The sequence below is a fragment of the Callorhinus ursinus genome, unplaced genomic scaffold, assembly GCF_003265705.2.
Source record: "Callorhinus ursinus isolate GAN/ISIS: 27379988/994484 unplaced genomic scaffold, GSC_fseal_2.0 scaffold6, whole genome shotgun sequence".
In the NCBI taxonomy this organism is placed as follows: domain Eukaryota; kingdom Metazoa; phylum Chordata; class Mammalia; order Carnivora; family Otariidae; genus Callorhinus; species Callorhinus ursinus.
The window spans coordinates 41,493,292-41,518,894 of record NW_027397068.1 but is presented as its reverse complement, the minus strand read 5'-3'; the positions used below and the strand labels follow the sequence as shown (position 1 = coordinate 41,518,894).

The 25,603-nt window shown below is 35.9% G+C and overlaps 1 protein-coding gene across 5 annotated transcripts in view; it reads right to left on the bottom strand.

The window, feature by feature from the left end:
• The window catches only part of NKAIN2 (sodium/potassium transporting ATPase interacting 2), a 965,996-nt gene that overhangs the window by 665,134 nt on the left and 275,259 nt on the right, over positions 1–25,603 (bottom strand). Inside the window, exon 2 of one of the 5 annotated variants that reach the window (XM_073893867.1) lies at positions 14,980–15,016. The exons of the other annotated variants lie outside the window; for them this stretch is intronic. Coding sequence (XP_073749968.1) covers positions 14,980–15,006 — 27 coding nt within the window. The 5' untranslated portion in view covers positions 15,007–15,016. The remainder of the gene's footprint in view (positions 1–14,979; positions 15,017–25,603) is intronic. 5 annotated transcript variants of the gene reach the window in all.

Below are 25,603 nucleotides of genomic sequence, written 5' to 3'. Positions count from 1 at the left end.
CGTCCCGTGCATAGAGTCACACGCTCCATTTGAACAACACTAGGGATCTCAACACGGGTGGAACTAAAACAGAAGCCCACTAACTCCGGTAAGAAAGTGCTGTGTGTTGTGATAACAATCTTCCTTCTCGGTGCATCTTGCCACCACTCATTCACAGAGTCAACCCCACTCCCAGACTCTGCCTTCCCTAACACCTCATATTAATAATTTGCCTTCTGAATCAGGCTATTCCCAGTTTACACAAAAGGCAAACAACCCCTGAAAGCCTCCACATCCAACCTCTTGGCCCTTCTTTTCTGATGGGAGCTAGAGTCTGGAATGAAGTTAGATTTCCAGACCCAGGCTTGAGGTGCTCAGCCACAATGAAGGGCACCAGGCTCAGGCTCAGGCTTCTTCATGGCCAACTATACCATGGAAGCTGATGCTAAGGTGACCCAGGAGGCCTGTACCACTGAAGTGGCAGCATTTTCCCACCCCCTGTTGTGTTTTTCTGACCCTGTGCCTGAGTGGCTCCATTATCTAGGTTTTGAGAGCTCACTTCCTTCTCCACTCCAGCCACTAGACCTCCTCTCACGTGAGAGATTGCCTAGCAGTCCTTGAATCTGGATCTTTTACTAAAGTTGTCAAGTTTCTCTCTCTTTTTTTTTAAGATTTTATTTGTTTGTCAGAGAGAGAGAGAGAGAGAGAGAGAGAGAGATTGCACAAGCAGGGGAAGCAGCAGGCAGAGGAAGAAGCAGGCTCCCCGCTGAGCAAGGAGCCAAATGCAGGACTCAATCCCAGGACCCTTGGATCATGACACCAGCCAAAGGCAGACGATTAACCAACTGAGCCACCCAGGCGTCCCATGCCGAGTCTCTTGATACAAGTCTTGCCACCTGCCTGGATCCTGTGTGCCAAGTCACCCTTTGAATACTCTACTATAATTATCTTGGTACTGACATCTTCTGGAATTGTGACTCAGAAAGTTTTGTCCTGCAGAACTCCTTAGTGGCCACAGGCTCTGCGGTCAAGTCATCATCTTCTCTCCTCGACCCTGACTTGGTGAGTAGGTTTCTGCTCAGCTTACTTATCCACACTGGGGACCTATGCTTGAGGGTTCACCATGTCTTACACCCAGGTTGCCTCGCCTCCTTCTCAGTTGGTCACCTACTTTTGGCACACACATCCACCACAGTGCCACTCAGTGAGTTAATTACCCCAGATCATCAAATTACATCTTGGTTTATATTCCACTCCACATGGTGCATCTCGAGACGCTCACACACATTTTAGCTGTATCACAACAAACAGAAAGGCAGGAGGGTTCTTAGTCCCCATGGAGAGAAGTAGATAGGGAAAAAAAAGAACTGGTTTAAGAAGCATAACAACAAATTAATAGAAATTATGACTGCTGACATTCTGTGCCCAGCAATCATCTAACTAGTTGGATATTTGTCATTTCCTGGACCATCTACTCTTGGACCATTATCCCTAAATGATAGTCTTTCCTCCAGCTAGCTTCCTGCCTAAAATGGAATGGTGAGGAGCACATGGTGGCTGCATTCTCCACAGGCCTTCTGAGATCATGAACTTTCAAGGATAACCATCACTTCCCCACCTCTGAGTTCCAGAGGGCTGCATCAGTCCTGGACATGCTAATGTTTAGGTGGCCATCTTAGGGAGCCTAAACCGTCAACCTTAACGTCTATTAGGTCACTTTTTTCACACCTTGACACTGCCTACTCATTGCTTTTTGAAATATACATGTATGGTTTCCCTATGCATTTTGGGGATATTACATAATAATTGGATGGCATCAGGACAGACCCCATTGTATCAATGGGAGAAAACAGATATAAAATTTGAGCAATTCTCTATGATTCCAGTAAACATATTAGCTATGGCAGGGTAAGTCATTCAGATATAACCTTGTCATGTTCTTCCAGTATTTTGCCCCCTCCTCAAATTCCAAGAAGGCAGCAGCCAGCCTCTTTGTGCTTCCTTGCCTCTGGGAAGGTTTGTGACACTGGGCAGAAAGCAGAAGTTGCAATTGATACGCCAAAGGAGAGAGACAGAAAGAGAAAGAGAGAGAGAGAGAGAGAGAGAGTGTGTGTGTGTGCATGTGTGCGTGTGTGTGTGTGTGTGTGTGTGTGTGTGTGTGTTAGAGGGATGGTGTTAGTGAGGGAAGTTAGAGAGAGGGGGTAATTCCATAAACCAGGAATGGGCCAGAAGTCAGGGGTGCCCAAACTATCAGAGGCTGCAGTTGAGTTTACTAGTTCCTTCTCAAAAAAGCAGAACTGTCAAAATTACCATGTTGTGATACCAACATCCATACAGCAGCAAGAGATTTCTTTTTTCACTTTTAAGGAACAACACAAGGTAAATGAGTGACAGAAAAGCTCTTCTTTTAAATTAACATTGAGATAATCACAACTTAAAAAGAGTTGTGTCTCTATTTATAGATTTATATTAACATTCACATAAACTACTCTATTTGCTGCTGAGTATTTTGCCATTTGAAAATGTTGAGAAATATGGGTCTGTTGGCTCTTCATAAACACTAGACACTAAATAAGTGTTAAATTCAATATATATCAATGATAGGAATTACACATATATATTTGGAAGGCAAAAGTAAATTTTATGTATCTGTACCTACTTTTCAAACATTTATAAAACTAATTTTTTCTAAAGAATAGTATCTTCCAAACCATTTTTCTTCTACATAAACTTCATTAATAGTGTTCATTTTGGATTTAAATTACTTTCTAACTTCATTACTTGTCCTGCATAAACTCTCAAAAATCTGCCAATTCAAAGGAAGCACTCAAGCATCCCTTTATGTCTGAAGGATCAGGAAGTCTTAAGAGAAACAGTAAGTGGCTTTGTCAGGTAGTGAATAAGGAAGAAGTGTCTGCAGTAAGGAATAAACCATGTTCAATTTTAACATGTAAAAGAACATTTCCTTAACTTCCACTTGATTTAAAATCCAATCATTAGAATGAAGGTCTTTAAAAATTAAGATGTCTCTTCTAGAAGATCAGTATCCTAGAAGGCAGCAATACTGGTAGTAACTGATCTTTTAACACAACAGAAATTCAAATCAAAACAAATGAGACAAAAAAGAACCTAGTAATGTGTAAGGTTCCATGCAGAGGCTTTAAGTCAGTTTTCAAGCTCCGCACAATTGACATTTAGGGTCAGATAATTCAATTCTTTGTTGTTGTGACCTATACTAAAGGATGTTTAGCCTATCCTTGAGACCTACCCAGGAGATGCCAGTTGCACCCCCCCATCCCAAACACTGTTGACAGTCAACGTTTCCAAACACTCTCAAATGTCCCCTGAAGGCAAAATTCCCATCCCTAGAACCACTATTTTAATCTCGTTCCCTTCTAGCTACTTTCTCAATGTCATCTCCTTCATGCAGCTATTCATTGAGCAAGAAATGATTTTATTTTTAATATTTATAAAAATAAAAAGGTGCAAAGGCTGAATAATATATTTATATTGATATCTGTATCTAAGGAATGGGTCAAATCCAATGCCATGAATTTTTAGGTTTCTGTACTTTGGTGGTTAAAGGAATAAGGGTGCTTTGAAGTTACTGAGGTCAGGCAACCTAAATTCACATTTCATTTTTAACATTTAAAGGCTGTGTGATTAAGTTAAATTCTGGACACCTCTAGTCTTCATATTAAAAAGGCAGATAACAATATCTCTACATTACTGTAGAAATCAAATGGTATAATGCCCTAAAGGGCAGGCCACATATTAGACAGTCAATCTATTATCTTATGCTTATAACCATAAGATTATAAAAATATTATGTGTGTGTTCTGTTTTTTTTTCTTCAAAGTAGCATATTTTTTCTTCTAGCTTTTTAATAATTAAACTAGGACTATATCATTTGGAACAGACTATAGCTCTCTAAAGAGTAAAATTCACACTTATTTTCATTTGTTTTTATGATCGAATAAGGCAACAGAGTAAGTGTAACTTTAATAGTTATTACATTTTTCACCTTTAAGATTATGGTTGTGTTCTTTTCAAAGTTTTATTTATTTATTTGAGAAAGAGAATGAGAGACAGAGAGTACAAGAGGGAAGAGGGTCAGAGGGAGAAGCAGACTCCCTGCTGAGCAGGGAGCCCGATGTGGGACTCGATCCCGGGACTCCAGGATCATGACCTGAGCCGAAGGCAGTCACTTAACCAACTGAGCCACCCAGGCGCCCAGGTTGTGTTCTTTTCAAACATAATAATTAAGTGGGGGGGACACAACTGACACAACTTGGCCTCACTAAAGAATTGGACTGCTATTTCTTACAAAACCATCCTAAAACCCATTTATCCTAAGCAGTTGCCTAAAACAAATGAAATGTATACCATTGATATTAACTAGATATATAGTGTGATAGATTACTCAGTATTATACTCCGATAGGAATCACACGCAGCACACTATTTTGTATACAAGTCAAACTATTGAGGCATTCCTCACATGAGAATTGCAAGTAAAGCATGATTCCTGTCTTCAAGAAGCTTGCACTTACAACAATGAAACTCGAATAAATGTGTATTAATAGTTAGGAAATAACCAAAGTTGAAACAATAAAGACAACCCAGTCATCTTTTCAAGGATGCACGATCTTCTCACTTTGCTAAAACATTTCCTTCTTTTACCACGTAACATGCCTTGTACTCTCACAGAGACTCATGGATCCAGTCAAATCATTCCCCACCCCCAGGTGATTAACCTGGGGGGGGGGGTGATAGTATAGTATCGTCCATCCCTGGGCCAGATTGAAATACTGCCAAATAATTTCCAAGGTATCAGGGCTCAGCTTAAATGTTAGGTCTGCAAGATACGCTTCCCTGACCTTGTCAACCAGACTAGGTTAGCTCCTTCTGCAGTAAGTTTCCTTTCACCCTATACTTTTCCTGTACACACTTTACACAAATTCAACATGCTGTTTAGAAAAATTTGTGTCCAAAGCATAAAGCTTTTGGCCAATTTATGGGCCAGCAATTCCAGGTGTAGGATTATTAGCATCTCATTTGTTCTGAAGTTTAGCCAGGCTGCTAACCTCATCTAGCATTACCGCCCACAGCTCTGGTTTAAAGAGATACACTTGCCAACTTTACATAGATAACAGAGAATTGAGCAAACCGTTCACTTACAAATAAATCTAAACTCCAGCAAACAGCAAAAATGACAGGCTAGTTATCTACGAGGTCCATCTCATTTGGAAAACTCAGTCTCCTACCTAAACACGGAATTTACATTTATTAAGCTTGTGTTTAATTTAAATTATTAAAACCTGGAAGAAAAAAAAAGATAATTTTGCTGAAATTTCTTGTGTTTTCCTTAATCTTGAAGGCTTCTATAATCACAAATATAATTAATTACAGTCATAAAATATGCTTTCTTATTTAGTGGTCTTGTCAGAGCCTTCATTTATTTTCCTAAATCATATTCAGTTCAACAAACATTTCTTCAAAGTCTATATATGAATAAGAAACTGCTCTAGGTGCCTGGCTACAAAGCCTAGTGAAGCAAAACACACAATAGGTAATTTTAATAATATAAGTAAAATGTACAGGGGGAAAAAATATCTACAGCCTAACTTGAAGCTCAGTGAAGGATTCCTGAGGAAGATGAACATGGAGTAAGCCTCAAAAGGTAAGTAAAAATTTGTAAAAAGAAGATAAGAAGGATTTTCAGGAGTAATATGATCAAGGCTTTGGAACAACATGGTGTTTAACTGTAACTAAAGAAATTTAGAATTAGGAAAGCCTACATGTGAGGAGTGAGGGTCCCAGAACAGAGAGGTCTGAGAGCCACTCGTGGGTTTCTTCACTAAAGCAGCAAAGCAGCATGGTTTTCAGACATGTATCACTTTGAGAGGGAACTTTTCTAATTAGGCCACGGATGGCCAGACAGATTTCAACAAGCTAAAGGAAGAGAAGAAAATAGCTATTCTTCAACATCACCATTTGATTGATCATGTTAGGCCATCCTGTACAATATTTTGGAGAGTTCCCATTATAGGAAATGCAATGAAAATCCTGTAGTTGTAACATTTCACCTCAGTTCTTGTAATCCAACAGACCAGCAAAATAGATGCTGCAATGACTTATTCATGTGAAAACTATTATTCACTTCATTAGATCAATGTTTTTTTGTTCCAAAGTTTTCCTACGGTTTTGCTTTCCACTCTTTGCTCCTTGCTCACAGAGGAGTAATTTGCCTGATCTTCCTAGGTTAATAAGATATTCTCCCCAATCAGTCCCAGCAAAGGGATCCCTGGATCCAGGGGTGTACCATTATACACTATCACTTGCATGCATGGATACATAGACAATGCAACCAGATTTTGATTTCCAACCATTAGCCCAGTTGTTACAACAGTATACTTAACAGTGCCCAGGGGAATGAGTAAGCTTGATGTTTAATGCAAAGCAACTTATTGAAAAATAGGATCCCTTCATATTATATTACAAAGCAATAAAACAAAAAAGGAGGCCCCAGGGAGGTATTCAATGTATTTTCAAGAGTTTATCTCATAGGGGGTTGTATAATTACTGAGGTAAGTGGAATACAGTATTATAAAAATTTTAAGCCTAGGATTTCCAGCAGAATTATGAGGACTATGAAATATATCTGTGTATAACTTGAATACAGATCATATTAAAATTAGGCTTCAAAGAAGAGCAAAATCCACATTCTGATTAAATAATTCTACACATATACACTTTTGAAAGGTGGTATATGTATTTTATAATATAATGAAATGAATATTTAATTTAAATATATGAATAAATACATATAATGTACACATTTTAAAGTTAGAATAATCCTTATTTGGATTCAGAATGCATCACAAGATTATATGTAGGGCTCCTGAACAACTGGAACCTACATAGGTCTTATTCACAAGTGTATGTTTGAATCAAAGAAAGCACCCAATATTTGTAGAATTAGATTAAATAAAGTTCAAAGTGACATATCAATTCATTTAGACATGTTAAAAAGTTCAAAATCATCTTAGCCAACATGTTTTTACTCTGTAATGACTTTTTTAATGGAACTGCTGGGTTGACATGGTATCATAAAAGTCAGCAACTTTTCAACCACACTGATCACTTGAGACTACTTTTGAAGAAGAATCTCTAAATTCCTCGCTATATTTATTATAATAAAGCTAATGCTATGGACTAAATGTTTGTATCCCCCTAAAATTCATATGTTGAAGCCCTAAATCCCTCAATATGATGGAATTTGGAGATTGGGTCTTTGAGAAGTAATTGCATTTGAATAAGGTCATGAAGGTGGATCCCTCATGATGACACTGGCGTCCCTATCAGGAGAGGAAGGACCCAGAGACATTTAATTATGCGACTGGAAACCAGCGTCAGTGGTTCCTGCCCAGTTAAAGCTGAAATTCTAAGAAAGCTCTCAGATCTGATCTGTGATCTTTTTTACCTGCTTTCTCTCTTTCTTAGGCCTCAAAAAATTAAAAAAAAAAATCTAACATGTAGAGTTCTGTAGATTTTTTATCTCATGATTGTCCTAGGAACCAATGCAAAGACAATTTCTAGAAAATAAGAATCATTAAAGACACAATTACCAGGCCATTTTTTCTACTTCAAATATTAACTAAAAAATACTAGAGAATTGGAATAAGAAATAAGAATTCAAGGAGATAGCAGGCTTCAATCCTCGATTTTTAATCAGTATGAAGAAATGAACCTTAAGTATATCAAACAACTAAAAAACAAGTCTCTAGTTCTTTGATAGAGTGTTACGTGGTAGAGTGTTAGGTGTCCTGTAAATATTCAGAAGAGTAAAAGAGAAATGTTTCTTAAGGTTGTGTTGGTATTAAGTGCCACATGAAAGACTACAGTTCTGTCCAAACAGAGCAAAGCACGAGAAACACAAAAACCCCGTTCCATATATCAAGTGACTTGTCAGTTAAAGTCAGGCCCTCACAATCACATAAACATGGATTTCTGTATTTCAATTAATTTCTTTTAGACAAGAAAAATCTCAAGAAAACAGATGATGTTAAATGTATTCTTCTCGATGTTCTCTCTGCTGTGTTCCATGAGATGCCTTGCATAATGTAGTGGGAACGAGGCTATTGATGTTCTTAGCAGTCTCCTTTTTATAGTTTTGCATGTGCCTATTCTTTAGGATGCTTATAGTAAGAGAAATAATACAACTAATATTCCCATCTTATTAATTTTTCTAGAACAATGGATTTTCCATGAAACTTCATTTATTTAAACTCATTTTAGACAGCTATACCAAAATATACAGATTTCTGAGTCTTGGGGAAGAATGCGAGCTTCCTTCTACTGTCTATGAAAATATTACTCTAAAAATATTTTCAATACATTAATAACAACGAACATGTATTGAAGGCTGACTATGTACCAGGTGCTCCTTTAGTTGCTTTCCCATAATTACTTCATTTAACCCTCAAAACAACCCTATGAGGTAAAGGTTAAGCATCTTGCTCAAGGCCAAAGGGCTAGGAAGTAGTGGATCCTGGACACAAACCTAGGAGGAGTATGGTTTTAGAGCTCATACTCTTACACTACTTTACCCCAATTATCTTGGCAGCTTCATTATACTAAGCTGCTCATCTGAAATTGCATAAGGATTGAATTCTTCTTGTCCTGGGACTGTACATGTCTTTTTCTAATCTTACATCTATCCAGGTTTCCATAAACATATATACCAAATCAAACTTGAGTTTATAGACTTGAGGGGGGAGGAGTTCAATGTTTTTAAGTAAGTTTAAAAAAAAAAAAGTGCCCAGAGGAAATCACAGAGCTAAGATCTGCGCAACATTTATAACACTTAAGCAGATGAGAATTAGGAACTCTAAGACTTTAAAATTCATACTGGCAGGAAGCCGCAAGCAGTGATGATAAAAGAAAACAAAATGATGCAAATTTAAGTGGATTAAATAGAGAGAAAAATCAGTGGGGGGGAAAATCTTCAATCAAGCCAAAGTGCTGAAGACAATAGAGGCTGATGATGTAGAAATGGTTAATAGTTTTATATCTACTGAGATCAGTCCTATTCGGGTGATTTTTTTTTTCTCCAGTTTTTCTGGTTCTTGATAACTTAACTCTGGTAAGCCAAGAATATGTAGTCTGGTAGGACTGAGATGAACTCCACATAAAGAAAGAATTTTATCTAAATAGGCTCAAAACTTGAGAGCTAGAAAGGAGTTAAGATATCATCCAACCCCATCAGGAAAGAAGTGAGACCAAAAGAGGTTAATTAAGCTTCCTCGAGGTCACTCTAAAGTTGATTAATGTAAGCTTGAGTTAGATAGTTATGTAGTGGCAGAAGTCTATAGTGAAATAAAAAAAATCTAACATGTAGTGTTACATAAAGGAAAAGACTACAGAAAAAAAAATCTCTTGAATATTGCCTTTAAGTCCTTTTGAAAATCAGTAGTAAAGAGATTATAAAAGATGATAAATTATAATGATCATTAAAATACTTTTACAGAAAATTTTTCCTTTATACATTTTCTAAACTCTGATGATCTTTGCATGTTCTCAACATATCTGGAGAGGACACCAGCTGCAAAGATGTTCTTCCTAATTTCTCACACCTTGGGCAAGACATACAATACAAAATATGGGCAATTCAGAAGCTTAATTCTTCAAATGCTGTTTTGATTCCTTCAAACAGTGCCTAAGGTTAAAGGGCATACACATGGCATGCAGACATGAAGAAGACTAAACTGTTTAAAAAGCAAAAGACAATGAAAGTTGAGATTAACAAAGCACACAGCACTAGGAAAATTAAAATGAAGATGGGGACCCTGTTAGCTGGGAGGGAATATGATGTCCTGAATGAGTCTGCACATGAGGTTGTTGACTGAAGCAGAAAGTCCCTGGTGAAAAGGAAAGGGAGACTGAGATTTGGCTGTGAAATGGGAAAGAGAGTAAAGGGATGAAAAAGCAAAATGTAGAAAAGATGGACTTCAATGCATGTAAAAAAAAGGGAACCACTGAAACAGGCGATGTGATGTAAGCATTATTTTCGAGAAGCAGCAACCTGATAGTAAATGGATTACTGACATGAGGCTGAAATGTGGGAGACAACTTAGTGGCAGGGAGGAGGGGGGAACAAATCTCCAGCTGGGTGCTCATCTGTGAGGGAACAGATGATTGGCTTGCAGTAAATGATGCAGAACTTGATAATGATATTCTGTTCCTGTCAACCAATTTCTAGGAAAAAATATTTTCAGATTCTCCAGTCTTTAATGAAAAACCAATGTTTAGAGACTGTCTTTATGAAACTCAGTTTTCCCATTATTTAGGAAGTTTTACCAAGAATTATATTTTTCTCAAATCTCCTTTTACTCAAAAATTCACATTCTTTGATATACACATATAGATATAAACATATGGGTAAACTAGAATATATCATTAGAGGAAGATTCTTGCCATCATATTTTACATTTTCCAGGTAGGATCTCAAATGACTATGCTCCTGCTTTAATTATCTTCCTCATTTGTAGCCTTGGGTTACTCCTTTGGTCTGTTGGATTATAATGTGGTCTCAGTACTTTATGTAGCATACAGCTTCCTTAGATCTCACAATGAATGCTTTGCTTAGGCTTCATTTAAAATCAATTTAATGTTTATTTCACATTCAATTTGTTAGTCTTTTTTACCTTGAGTTTAGTCACATAGACCATATCAACAATCACAGTAATGTGCTATACTAATTTCCAATTCAAAAGTATTTAAAATTTAATAAGCTATTAAATTGTTATGACTTAGACTTAAAGGAGTGTGCAACTGGAAGAATTTGTGGATGTTTATTTGATAATATAATGGCTTGTGACTACCATTAATTTATAGCTACTACATGCCAGGCCTAGTGGTATACGTCTTATGTTCATTACCTCACTTAATTCTTCAAATAACTCTGTGAGGTGCTACATATTATTCTTCATATTTTATAGTAAATACACTGAATTATTATTGTTCAGCAAGTTGTATGTATAGGCAACATGCTGAGCACTTTGAGTGTTCTGTGACTTAATCATCACAAAACAAAAAACAGAGGTAGGCTATGTTTTTATCCTGTTTCACTGAGATGAAGAGAATTTAAGTAAGCTGCATAGTTATTAAGTGGCAAGTCATAGCTCAGAGAATTTTTTTTTTTTTTGCTCAGAGAATTTAAGTAACTTTCTGAATATACAACAGAGCTTAGACTTAGAAAGATGTATATTGACTTAGAAGCTCCGGTCTCAATCATGGCAATTGTTACTTAATCTGACTCTTGCCTCTAGGTGGACAATGTTCAGAGCACCTAGAACAGGGTGAAACTCCACTATTAATTTATACAAGAGATGTTATAACTTCCTATAACTATTATTCAATTATATCAAAACAGTCAGAATTTACACACACACACACACACACACACACGCTAATTTTTTGCTATTAGGATTTAATATCCTGAAGGCATTTTCTTTCATATTAGAGATCCCCTGACCTTTCTCTGTCCTCCTACTATGACTGTGACTTTAGCTGAAGGTTCTAAAACAAGGTTATGTTTAGAAGAGCTGAATGAAAAAGCAAAATTTTTACAAATGTCTCAAAACAAAAGACTACTAAAGCATTCCTATAAGAAAGACACACTTGTAACTTGTCACTCCACAACGATTCTGCAAATATTTACAAAGTATCTATTAAATGGTATTTTGAATACCATGGATTTAAATATAGTCTCAAGAAAATCAATACTGAGATGGGAAAAGAAAGGTATAATGGAATATACACATAGAACTACTTACAATTCAGTCTATAGATGTACAATAGCAAACTGGTTAAGAAGGAAGAATCTGAAGGTGAATTCTTAAGTTTGAACGATGACTCAAGCCACCTTACTAGCTGGGTAAGACTGAGAAGCTTACATAAACTCTGTACTTCAGGTTTCTCATCCATGAACTGGGGGTAAGAGTATTTACTGTATATGGTGATATTGAGAAGTAGCCAAGATAATGCCAGTGCCTGACAGTAACTACCTAATATGTTTTACTTATTATCACAGGATGTGCTAAATTGTATGTATAAAATCCTATGGGAACCCAGAAGAAAGTTCAACCTATTCTTTCTAGGGAAAAGAGATGGGCAGTTAGGGAATTTTTTGCAGAGTTCTACATTAGTCCTGTGTCTCGATTTGGTTGTGTGGAAAAGAAAGTAGAAATGTACTCTAGGGAGAGGGGACCACTTAACAAAGGGCATGAGTGCAATTGTATGGTTTATTGGTGATGTGGCCATGCTCCAATAAAATAAGACATAGGGTTTGGGGTTAAAATGGTAGGGTTAGCAAGGTAAATCAAAGACGTGGTAAGAGACAGATTATAAAGACAGAACAAACTAAAAGAAAGAAGATAACAATGTCTACCAGCAGGAATCCTCTACTGTCAACTGAGTTAGTAGATGCTAAACAATTCAAGGGGAAAGGCCAAATAATGGCCCAAATAATTAAGCAACTTATATATCTGTTAATATTCAACATAAAAGCATACAATTTACTTCAAAAGAAATAGTATAATGTCTTCAATGAACTCTGTGCCTCTGCATTAGCATGGGTAATCAATGGTGACTTCAAAGTAATTCATATCATTAATTATATATAGCCCATTTTGAAGAAGTAGGCTACAACTATGCATTGCATTTAATTTAATTTAATCAAGCATGGTACACATTACTAATTAAGTTGAGAGTAACTAACCTGAGTGTCCAATTTCAAAAGAAATAAGTACTGGAACAGATGATCTATCAACTCAATGGTGACTGACTTTGTTTTATATTCCATCAAAATTATTATATCACAGTTAACTTCAACCATTTTCACCATAATTTTACAAAGCATTTCCTGAAGAAGGAGAGCTTATTCAAAAGGTTAAAGTATTTGCAAAGGTCCTACAGGTAATACCTATAGCAACATTTTTAGACTAAAATGAAGTCATGAAAATGAAGTTTCCTAACACTAATGTATAATATAGACAATATATTCAGGTACTTACATGTAAATTTTATGAACTTGAGAATATTATACATGTGAGTTCAGAAGATTTCACCAAAGAAATCCTACCAGACACTTTTGCTAAACAGAAACCAATAGTAATACATAATGTGTCACATGTAAATCAGCTCAATATCTTCTGTAGCCAATCAATATTGTTTTCTTCCTATGGACTTTGCTTACATCATTAAATTCAATGAATATTTTCTAGATTTCTGTTTTGGTGAGGTTCCACTATTGCTACAGAATGCAATGGTACTGTATATGACTATATTGAGCAGGTGAAAGCTAGATACATCATTTTTTAGGAACAATGAAAACCTTTTTAGTAACCAAATTGCTAAGTGGGTGAGTTAAGAAGTGATTGATAAAGATTGACCTGAGAACCATGTCAATTTTCCATTTCCCAAGTTGAGCTACTTGTCAATGTTTTAAATTGCTATTTTTGTGGCAGAGACATCTGAAACACTGTCTTCTGCAAATAACTGAATTTATTTTTCTGCAAGACACATTATGTGCCACATAGACCTCTGGCAATTTCATGCTACTCATGTGCTTTACTACAGCTGCTTTTAAAGATGTGTCGTTCTACCATAAACTACTGATCCTGAAGGAAATCCTAAAAGTGAAAATGAGAATGTATATAATATAAACCTCTCTAATAACTGTGGTAAATATTTAAGCTGTACAGTTTTGGATTCCATAGGGATATTACAATTAAGTAGATTCCACTATAATACAATCTTCAGAGTGTTAACTGACATTCTCAGCTGTGTATGTTCTCAGACTATAGCTAAAACATTTTCCCCCACAGGTGGTCAGTTGTATGCCAACTATTCATGTCTACCACTGCTAACAAGGTATGCTAATTTAGTTAAGATACCCAAGATAAATACAGTATACAGGATTTTTATGTAGGGAGGGAACCAGTGGTGTGGTGAAGGACAGAAAACAGTCTTTCACACTGGGGAGTGCACAGAGACGATGAATCCCTGTGATATTTGCCTTTGAAAACAAGAGGGGTCAAAATTTTGGGTTCAAGGGAAGCCCAGAAGACATTAATAAGCAGAATCCCTGCCCTTAAAGAGACAGTAGGACAAATAACCTATGCAGATACAGCCTAGAACCAGCAGTTTGAAAAATGCTGGGGGGATGAAGGGAGGAGCAGGTGGGAGGGAGAGTGATTTGCTCATCTTAGAGCAAGGCCCAGAGAAAGAGTGATCACAGGGAGAGCCCTGCAGAAGCAAAGGAGCTGGCAGTTGCTCTTTTCCCCACCCCTAGCATAAACAACCACCACCTGCAGGAATCAGCCACAACACTCATTACCTAACTGGCTTGCACCAAGCCTGCCCTCCCTCCCCCTTAGGCTTTCACAGTCATGCTCCCCTCAGTCCTGGTGCTGCAGAACCCGCCCTCAGAAGACCAATGCAAACCTGGCCAACATATCTCCTGACCCCTGTGTTTTGTGGGACTTCACTTCTCGCAGTGGTAGGTCTCCTTTAGCAAGCAGAGCACCTCACAACTTGTTAAAATGCACCCCACCCCTGCTGAGGACCAAACACTGCCCATAAGAGGCAAAGAGAGCCTCTTCAGACAACTGGAAAGGAAAAAGAGGCCAAGACACAACAGCAGAGCACACATAACAGACATAGGAGATGCTCCCTGAAGTGCCAGGCCCCGGAGAACAGGGTACGTTGTGCTGCAGGGCACTTCAGACCTCTTCTTCATGAGGCTATTATCATTAAGAGCAAAAGAAATGCCTGAATTTACTAACAGACACAGAAAGTCAGACAAAAGGAGGAGACAGAGAAATATCTCCCAAATGAAGGAACAGAGCCAAACCATGGCAAGACACCAAAGCAAAACAGATATAAGTAATATGCCTGATAGAGAATTTAAAGCAATGATCATAAAGATACTCACTGAACTTGAGAAAAGAGTGGAAGACATCAGTGAGAACCTTAACACAGAGATAAAAAAGAACCAATCAGAGATCAAGAACACAACAAATGAAATACAATTCATAGAATACATAGCAGACTGTATGAAGCAGAGGAACAAACGCATGACCTGGAAGACAGAATAATGAAGAGTACCCAAGCTGAGCAAAGGAGAGGAAAGAAAATTAAGCAAATTGCAAATAGTCTTAGGGAACTCAGTGACTCCATCAAGCATAATAACATTCACATTATAGGAATCTCAGAAGAAGAGAGATAAGGGGGTAGAAAATGTTTTTGAAGAAATAATAGGTGAAAATTTCCCTAATCTGGGGAAGGAAACAGAAATACCGATCCAGGAGGTACAGAAATCCCCCTAAAAATCTAAGTCAAGGAGGTCCACACCAGGACACATAGGAATTAAAATGGCAAAATGTAGCAATAAACAAAAAACTGTAAAAGCAGTAAGAGAAAAGAAGGCAGTTACATATAAGAGGAAACCCCATAAGGCTATCAGTGGATTTTTCTTCAGAAACATTGACAGCCTAAATGTAGTGGCATGATATATTCAAAGTACCAAAAGGGAAAAATTTGCAGCCAAGAATACTCTATCCAGCAAGGCTATCATTCAGAATAGAAGGAGAGATAAAGAGTTTCTCAGACAGACAAAAACTAAAAACTTCATGACCATTAAGCCATCCCTAGAAGACATATTAAAGAGAATTCTTTGAATGGAAAGGAAAGATCATAAATGAGAGTATAAAAAGTAAAAAAATAAAATAAATAAAAAGCCCCCCAAAACAGTGAAAATAAGTATTTCTGTAAAAATCAGTCAAGGGATTCATAAAATAAAAGGATATAAAATATGACACCACATATCTAAAATGTGGACGTGGGGGAAGAGGAGTTAAAAATGGGTTTAAACTTCAGCAACCATCGACTTAATATAGACTGTAATATGCAGAAGATGTTATATACAAACTTAATGGTAACCACAAATCAAAATCCAATAACAGATATGCAAAGAAAAAAAGAGAAAGTAATCCAAGTACATCACTAAAGCCAACAAACCATTAAAGAAAGATCAAGGGAAGAAAGGATCAGAGAAAATCTATAGAAACAACCACAAAACAAGTAGAAAATGGCAATAAATACATACCTATCAATAATTACTTTGAATGTAAATGGACTAAACACTCCCAATTAAAAGACATAGGGTGACAGAGTGGATAAAAAAATAAAAAATAACACCCATCTATATGCTGCCTACAAGAGACTAATTTCAGACCAAAACACCCCTGCAGATTGAAAATGAGGGGATGGAGGAACATTTATCATGCAAATGGATGTCAAAAGAAAACCAGAGTAGCAATACTTATATCAGAAAAAATAGACTTTAAAACAAAGACTGTAACAAAAGACAAAGAAGAACACTATATAATAATAAAGAGGACAATCCAACAGGAGGATATAGCAATTGTAAATATTTGTGCACCCAACATGGGAGCATGCAGATACATAAAGGTGCTAATAAAAGCATAAAGGAAATAAGGGGACTTTAACACCCCACTTACATTGATGGACAGATCATCCAAACAGAAAACCAACAAGGAAACAGTGGATTTGGATGACACACCGGATCACATGGATTTAACCGACATATTTAGAACATTCCATCCTAAAACAGCAGCTTTTCAAATGCACACAGAACATTCTCCAGAATAGACTACATATTAGGCCACAAAACAAGTCTCAACAATTCAAAACAATCTGTCATACCATGTATCTTCTCTGGTCACAATGCTATGAAAGTAAAAATCAACCATAAGAAAAAAACTGGAAAGAGCACAAATACATGGGAGTTAAATAGCATGCTACTAAACAATGAATGTGTCAACCAAGAAATCAAAAAAAAAAAAAATTACATGGAAACAAATGAAAATGAAAACACAATGATCCAAATTCTTTGGGATTCAACAAAAGTGGTTCTAAGAGGGAAGTTTATAGCAATACAGGCCTACCTCAGGAAGTAAGAAAATTCCCAAACCTTATTCCCAAGGGTGCTACAAAAAGAACAACAACAAAACCCAAACCTAACAAAAGGAAGGAAGTAATAAAGGTTAGAGCAGAAATAAATGATATAGAAATTAAATAACAACAACAAAAATAGTAGAACAGATCAATGAAACCAGGAGCTGGTTCTTTGAAAAGATAAAGTTGATAAACCACTAGCAAGACTCATTAAAAAAAAAAAAAAGAGGACTCAAAATTACTAATGAAAAAGAAGAAATAACAACCAACACCACAGAATATTATGAATATTATATTATGAAAACTTCAATGATAAAAAATTGGACAATTTAGAATGGATAAATTCTTAGAAACACATAACCTACCAAACAAAAGCAGGAAGAAATAGAAAATTTTAACAGACCAATTACCGGCAATACAATTGAATCAGTAATCAAAAAATTCCCAAAAAACAAGTTCAGGACCAGATGGTTTCACAAGCAAATGCTACCAAACATTTAGAGAAGTTAATACTCCTTCTTCTCAAACTATTCCAAAAAAATACAAGAGGAAGTAAAACTTCCAAATTCATTCTATGAGGCCAATATCACCCTGATACCAAAACCAGATAAAGGCACCACAAAAAAAGAAAACTACATGAATATGATGCACAAATTCTCAGCAAAATATTAGCAAACTGAATCCAACAATACATTAAAAAAATACACCACAATCAAGTGGGATTTATTCCTGGAATGCAAAGGTGGTTTAATATTTGAAAAACAATCATTATAATATATCACATCAATAAGAGATATGATAAAAACCATATAATCATTTCAATAGATTCAGAAAAAGCACTTGACAAAGTACAACATTCATTCATGATAAAAATCCTCTGCAAAGTAAGACTAGAGGGAACACATCTCAAAATAATAAAGGCCTTATATGGAAAACTCACAGCCAACATCATACTCAATGGTGAAAAACTGAGTTTTTCCCCTAAGGTCAAGAACAAGACAAGGATGTCCACGCTCACCACTTTTATTTAATATAGTACTAGACGTCCTAGCCATAGCAATTAGACAACATAAAGAAATAAAAGGCATCCAAATTGGTAAGGAAGAAGTAAAACTTTACTATTTGCAAATGATGTGCCCTATATATAGAAAACCCTAAGGACACCATCAAAAACTGCTAGAACTGATAAATGAATCCAGTAAAGCTGCAGGATATAAAAATCAATGTACAGAAATCTGTTGCATTTCTGTACACTGATAATGAAGCATCAGAAAGTAAATTAAGAGAATGGTCCCATTTACAACTGCACCAAAAACAATAAAATATCTAGGAATTAAACTTAACCAAAGAGGTGAAAGATATGTACTCTGAAAATTATATAACACTGACAAAAGAAATTCAAGACAACACAAAGAAACAGAAGGACATTTCATGCTCATGGGTTGGAAGAATATATATTGTTAAAATGTATATACTACTCCAAGCAATCTACAGATTTAATGCAATCTCTATCAAAATACGAAAAGCATTTTTTACAGAAATGGAACAAGTGATCCTAAAATTTGTATGGAACCCCAAAGACCTCAAATAGCCAAAGCTATCTTGAAAAAGAAAAAACAAAAGTGGAGGTATCACAATTCCAGATTTAAAGTTATATTATAAAGCAGTAGAAACTAATACAGTATGGTACTGGCATGAAAATAAACACATAGATCAACGGATTAGAACAGAAAACCCAGAAATAAAACCATGATTATATGGCCAATTAATCTTTGACAAAAGAAGAATGAATATCTAAAGGAAAAGATAGTCTCTTCAACCAATGGTATTGGGACAACTGGACAGCTACATGCAAAAGAATGAAATGGGACCACTTTCTTTTACCATACAGAAAAATAAACTCAAAACAGATTAAAGACCTAAATGTAAGACCTGAAACCATAAACATCCTAGAGGAGAGCTCAGAGAGTAACCTTTTTGACATCAGCCATAGCAACTTCTTAGTGGATATGTCTCCAGAGGCAAGGGAAACAAAAGCAAAAATACACTATTGGGACTTCATCAAAATAAAAAGCTTCTTCTGCACAACAAAGGAAACAATCAACAAAACTAAAAGGGCCCCTACTAAATGAGAGAAGATATTTGCAAATGACATATCTGATAAAGGGTTAGTATCAAAAATATATAAATAACTCATACAACTCAATACCCTCCCAAAAAACAAATATTCCAATTAAAAATAGAAGACATGAACAGACATTTCTCCAACGAAGACATCAAGATGGCCAACAGACACATGAAAAGATGCTCAACATCACTTATCAGAGAAGTATAAATCAAAACTACAATGAGATATCACCTCATGCCTGTCAGAATGGCTAAAATCAAAACCACAAGAAACAAGTGTTGACAAGGATGTGGAGAAAAAGGAACCCTCTTGCACTGTTGGGGAGAATGTGAAGTGGTGCAGCCACTGTAGTATGGAGGTTCCTCAAAAAATTCAAAATAGAAGTATCCTATGATCCAGTAATCACACTATTGGGTATTTACCCCCAAAATAAAAAAACACCAATTCAAAGGGATACATGCACCCCTGTGTTTACTGCAACATTATCTACAACAGTCAAATTATGGAAGCAGCCCAGTGTCCATCAATAGATGAATGGATAAGAAGAGGTAGTGTGTGTGTGTGTCTGTGTGTGTGTGTGTGTGTGTGTGTGTGTGTGTGTCTGTGTGTGGTGGAATATTATTCAGCCATAAAAAAGAATGAAATCTTGCCATTTGCAACAACATGGATAGAGCTAGAGAGTATAATGCTAAGTGAAATAAGTCAGTCAGAGAAAGACAAATACCACACAATCTCACTCATATGTGGAATTTAAGATACAAAACAGAGGCACAAAGAAAAAAGAGAGAGAAAGAGAGAGACAAACCAGGAGACAGACTATGAAGAACAAACTGATCATTACCAGAGGGGAGGTGGGTGGGGGTGTGAGGTAAATAGGGGATGGGAATTAAAGAATACACTTATCTTGATGAAAATAAAATAAAATAAAATGATAAAAAATAAAGTAGTGCTTAGCACATAGTTGTCCATCAATATATATATCTGTGGCATGTATAAATAATTTTTTGTATTTAGTCCTCTTAACACCATATAAAGTATTACTAACCCAGGTTTACAGATGAAGACAGGGAGACCAACAAAGGTGAACTATGTGCCAAGGATACCAAGTCAAACATCAGTAGATCTGGGATTCGAGCCTAAGTCTGCATCTGCCAGATGCAAAAGGCTACTGGCCCACTGCCTATTCTTCAAATTTGCCTACTCCCCCACCCAGTTCTGCAAGAGAAATATGCATAGATACTGTGACAGTATGTATACTCTATATATCATTTGATACAATGATTTTTCATTTGTCATTCAATGCATTTTTGTTAAAAGCCAAATTCAAGGTTATTTCATTTCTCTTCAGCATAAATTATAGTTCTTTAAGTTCTTTAATAAATAAACCACTGGGAATTTTATAGATTTTAAATTTAGTAATTGCATTAAAAAATCCCCATTGCTACATAAATATGAATTCCAACTGATGAGCATATAATAATTTACTGAACTGTAATCATAATCTATTTTTTTAAAAAGCATTTTTCTGAGTTTGCTTTCACATACTGAAGGCAACATTGTCAGTTTTTCACTACAAAATACACTATTTACAGCATTTCTAACTTATAAAATGCATGTGGAAAATTGACATGTAAGATCCTGGTGTGAGCCTCCTTTTAACAAATTTTAAACTCTTTAAGCAAATATCATCATAGCATTTACCTGCTGTGCACTGCTTTTTGATAGAAAATGCTCTTCGGGTTTCTCAGCAAGACTAGCACATTTTTAAGCATAGAGAGATTTTTCTTTTCAATGAAGACAGGAGAAGTTCCTTGTAAATCCTGCTACCTTCTCTTCATGTAAGCTTTTTTCTTGACCCAAAAAGATTCTTATTTGATCACCGTACAATTACCTTGACTTCAGTTCTAGACATGCCAATTTGTATGTGTTTGATCTCTAAGCCTTGGTTTCTACAAGGAGATAGAGAGCATTCTCTCCTTTTTCCACACATAGTACGTCACCGGTGAGATGAGGTAGCACATGTGGAAGCACTTTGGGAACTATCAGGTTGTGTAGAAATGTAAGATTAACATTATTCACAGGAGGTATACAAGAGAATACACCGTTGTTTTTTTGTTTTGTTTTAAGAGAGAGAGAGAGAGAGCAGGTGAAGGGGCAGAGGGAGAGGGAGTGAAAGAGAATTTTACGCAGTCTCCACGCCCAGGACAGAGCCCAGTGTGGGGCTTGATTTCACAACCCTGAGATCATGACCTTAGCCAAAATCAAGAGTCAGATACTTAACCCACTGAGCCACCTAGGCACCCCAAGAATACAGTTTTGACCTGAGATATGAGAAACAAGATGTCCAAAACCAAGGGTGTTCATTTCTTCCCTCCAATTCCAATTTGTTCCATTTCCTCTTTCCTTGCATGTAAAAGACAAACCCACCATGACAACAAAGCCAGAAACTTGACAGCACCTAAACCCACTAAGTCTACTTCACTCCAGATCTAACTATGCTAACTAGCTAGTAAGCCTCTCTTCTCCTCTGCGCCCTCACATCCATCTTTACTCCTTACCATGTTAATCCAGGTGTTCAGCACTTCCCATGCAGATGACTGTAATAATCTACCTAAAGGGAACCTTGACCCTTTAGTTCAGTATCCAGTGGCAGCCAAGATGACTCTTCTAAACAGAAAATCATATTTTGGGAGCGCCTGGATGGCTCAGTTGGTTGAGCGCCTGCCTTCGGCTCAGGTCGTGATCTCAGGGTCCTGGGATCGGGCCCCACATTGGGCTCCCCGCTCAGTGGGGAGCCTGCTTCTTCCTCTCCCTCTGCCTGCCACTGCCCCATTTGTACTCTCTCTCTGTCAAATAAATAAATTAAAAATCTTAAAAAAAAAAGAAAATTATTTTGCCACTTCACTGCTTAAAACTTTCAATGGGTCCCTGCTGCTCTCAGGATTAAGATTAAAGCATTTATGATCTTTTCTAGGGCCACTTTCAATCCCTCTTAGTTCCCTGCTTTTTAGCCGGGATACAGCCATGCTGGAATTTGCAATTCTGTAAAATCATCTTGCTCCCTATAATACTGGGGCCTTTAAAAGTGCCAATACACTCATGCCAATAACAGAGACGTGACCGTTGTTAGTGTCTCTCCTAGATTGAAGAACTATTAGCACATTTGAAAAAAGATTTGTTCTTTTTTTGTAGATATTCCAATTGTAGAGATCTGATCCACTGCTACAGATAATTGAGAACCAGTCCCAACTTGAATTTGGCATAGAATGAAAGGAAAGTGTCAAAGACTCTGATGAATATTATAGATTGATTTGAAATCTAAGCATGTGGATATCAATTAAAAATTCTTATGAGCACATAAGGAAGGTATGTATTGATGAAAGAACCATTGCTAAATGTAAATTTTATGTCATGGAAATTAAGGGAAATTTGGGACCTAGAAAAAAATAAAACAGCATTATCTTTCACCAAAAGAAAAATTTTTACACATGTAATATTTACTGATCATATTTTTATGTTTAGAAAAGTAATGATGGCAATGATAACAACAATAGACTGGTTAACACTTATTGAACATAATTGTATGCCAAGCTCTACTAGATGTTTTGTATGGATTATTTCATTTAATTCTTAAAACAATCCTATAAATAAGTTCTAAAAATATCTCATTTTATAGATGAATACACTAATGTTAAGATGTTAAATAATTTGCCTGAAGTCATACAATTAGTAATAAAAAAATCAGAATTCAATTTACTATAATCCAAAATTATTCAAAACAAATATATGCATATTTTGGATATAAGGGCACATAAAAAGGTATATATTGCACTATGAGTTTATTAGGAATTAAAATAAAAAGCAGTCCTATTTTCTTCCAAATATATTTTTCTCACACTGGGAAGACATTTGAGATACAATAGTTAATATAAATGGAAGGGATAATGATCACTTATTACAATAAATGCTAAATAATAATCTTAAATTCATGCGCATAAATACCCACAACTTGTTAATAGGCACTGTATACACTGCATATTTGGGAGGTATGTGTGTAAATTATTCAACTCTCAATATTAGACACAGTTGTATCTTGTAAGATCCTACCCAGATACAACTACCATTCAGAAACCTAAGGAGTTTGGCTTATAAGAACTCTTGAAATTTGGATTCTGAATCTTGTGACACGGCTTCCTAAATTTGGAAGAATTCTAATGAGTATCTTATTTTTTCACATGGGCCATTTACTAAAAGCAAGTATTTGAAGCAGACATATAACTTATTTTTCTAAACGTTTTATGTTTTAATAAAACAGCTTTTTAATCCAAATTTCTATTTCCCAAATGAATAATAAAAGGAGCCTATAAGGGAAAAACAAAGCAAAACCTTATAGATTTGTCAACTTAAATTGTGTACAAGTAAATATTAAGAACCAATTATCATATCTTTTACATCAATTTCTCACATGCAATAGGACCTGTCTACATTTAAATGACTCTGAAATTAAAGAAAATTGTACCCTTATGTCAATATCCCGTAATGTTAAGTGACTTGGGAAAAAAAAGATCTACTAAATATCTCATGATAATAACTGTTTTATTTTCATTGATGTTCAGTATAAGAATAGAGTGAAAAGATCACTAAGTACACAGAGAACTAATGCTTCAGATCCAGTCCTTGCCACTAATTCATAATCCAGAATCGAGCTTGGGTTTCCCTTTCTCTCTCCCAGTCCCATGGCCATGGCTTCCAACACACCACCCCAGTGTCTCAGGCTGGGTTATTTGCCTCTTTCTGTGACTTCCTAAAATACCTTTCCCATACCCTTACTCACACTTGACACTGGCTTAATTCTCTTTCTCCCACGAGGTCTGCAGCTGGATCATATTTACCTTTGTGCTCTATTTGCCTAGCTGCATTCCTCAGAGGGCTGGCTAATCAAGATGCTGAAGAGGTCAGATTTTTAATTTAGTAATAATCATTAATGCTATTTAACCTAAAACTAACTGTGTTTGGTCCAGTTACTACTTTCGTTCTATAAAATTGTCATTCAAAATTTTTGAACCTTATTATCCTAACAGAACATATTTTATCTGGATTTTCTAGAGTAAATCCTAGTCCTAAAAGTCTATGGTTTCACATTGCAAACTGGCCTTGAAGAGTCAGAGTTTTGATTCTCAGTATTTTCAAGAACCATCACAGTATATCTAAAAATTAACTCTGTATTATGTCTCTGCTAGAAGATTCAAGTTTACTAAATTATAGCATATTTTACTAAAAATAATAAGCAAGTATTTTTCTCCTTCCCTTAAGTTCCTTTTGCAAAATGTATCTACAAAAGAAAACAGAATTTACGAGTAATTACCAAGTTCTATATATAAGGACTATAATTAGACACTCTATAGATAACACCATTCAATCCTAGTAAAGAGCAGAAACAGAATATACTGTATAAAAATGAATACAAATCTTAGGTAAAAGCTAAATGAATGAAATATGAACACTTTAGTAAACTAGTAATATAATCTTATCTCAAAATGTCTTGTCTGATTCCATTAATCACACAGAAAATTGATTTCATTACTGTACAAAAACACCATCCCTTATATTTTCTACAGTTACATTGGCAAATAAAGTAAGTTCCTCAGTTATCCAGGGTTCCTCGGCAGAAAAAAGTCTTTGAAATAGAGGTGCCGATTAAAAGTGACATCCAGGAACATCAATATGTAATACAAATCTTTTAATATCAGACTAAATGATTCCTTTTTGAGACTAGGGAATTTATTTTTATTTTATCTAAACTAAACTATCAAATGCCAGTGAATAAATAAATCCTTGAAACCGACTGCCCTGCAATCCAATTTTATTACTATGGTGATATTTACATTGATGGAGGTAAGTTAGTTTACGAGGAAAAAAACGTCGTCTATAAGGCCTCTTAATTTCTCTGAAGTTTTTGGCAATATGACACATCTGGCAAGATTAGTACTAGAAAAATGTTAAGAATTTGTATTCCTAGAATTTTATTTCAAAACTATTTTTCTTATTTATATAAATACAGGGAAGCTAGGAAAGTGTAAAAAAGGTCTCCTACAATGAGCTGGGAAAATGTTTTTGCTAGTAGTTGTGTGCGTGCTTGAGAGCAAAGCCGGAATCAATCAAGGAGGACCGTTAAAGTGCTAGCTAATTATCTTCAGATTATTTTCTTCCTTTTTCTTTCTTTTATTAAGGAATTTAGGTTTTACAATGATTTTTGGTATAATATAAACTCAAGGGAATTTTAAAGCTGTTGGAGATCATAAAATAATATCAAGCCTATCCGTACATTATATATAAATTGGAAATTGATAAAATATTTAAGGCATCCAAGAACTCAGTAAAAAGGGCTCAGTGATTAAGCATCTGCCTTCGGCTAAGGCCGTGATCCCCGGGTCCTGGGATCGAGCCCCAC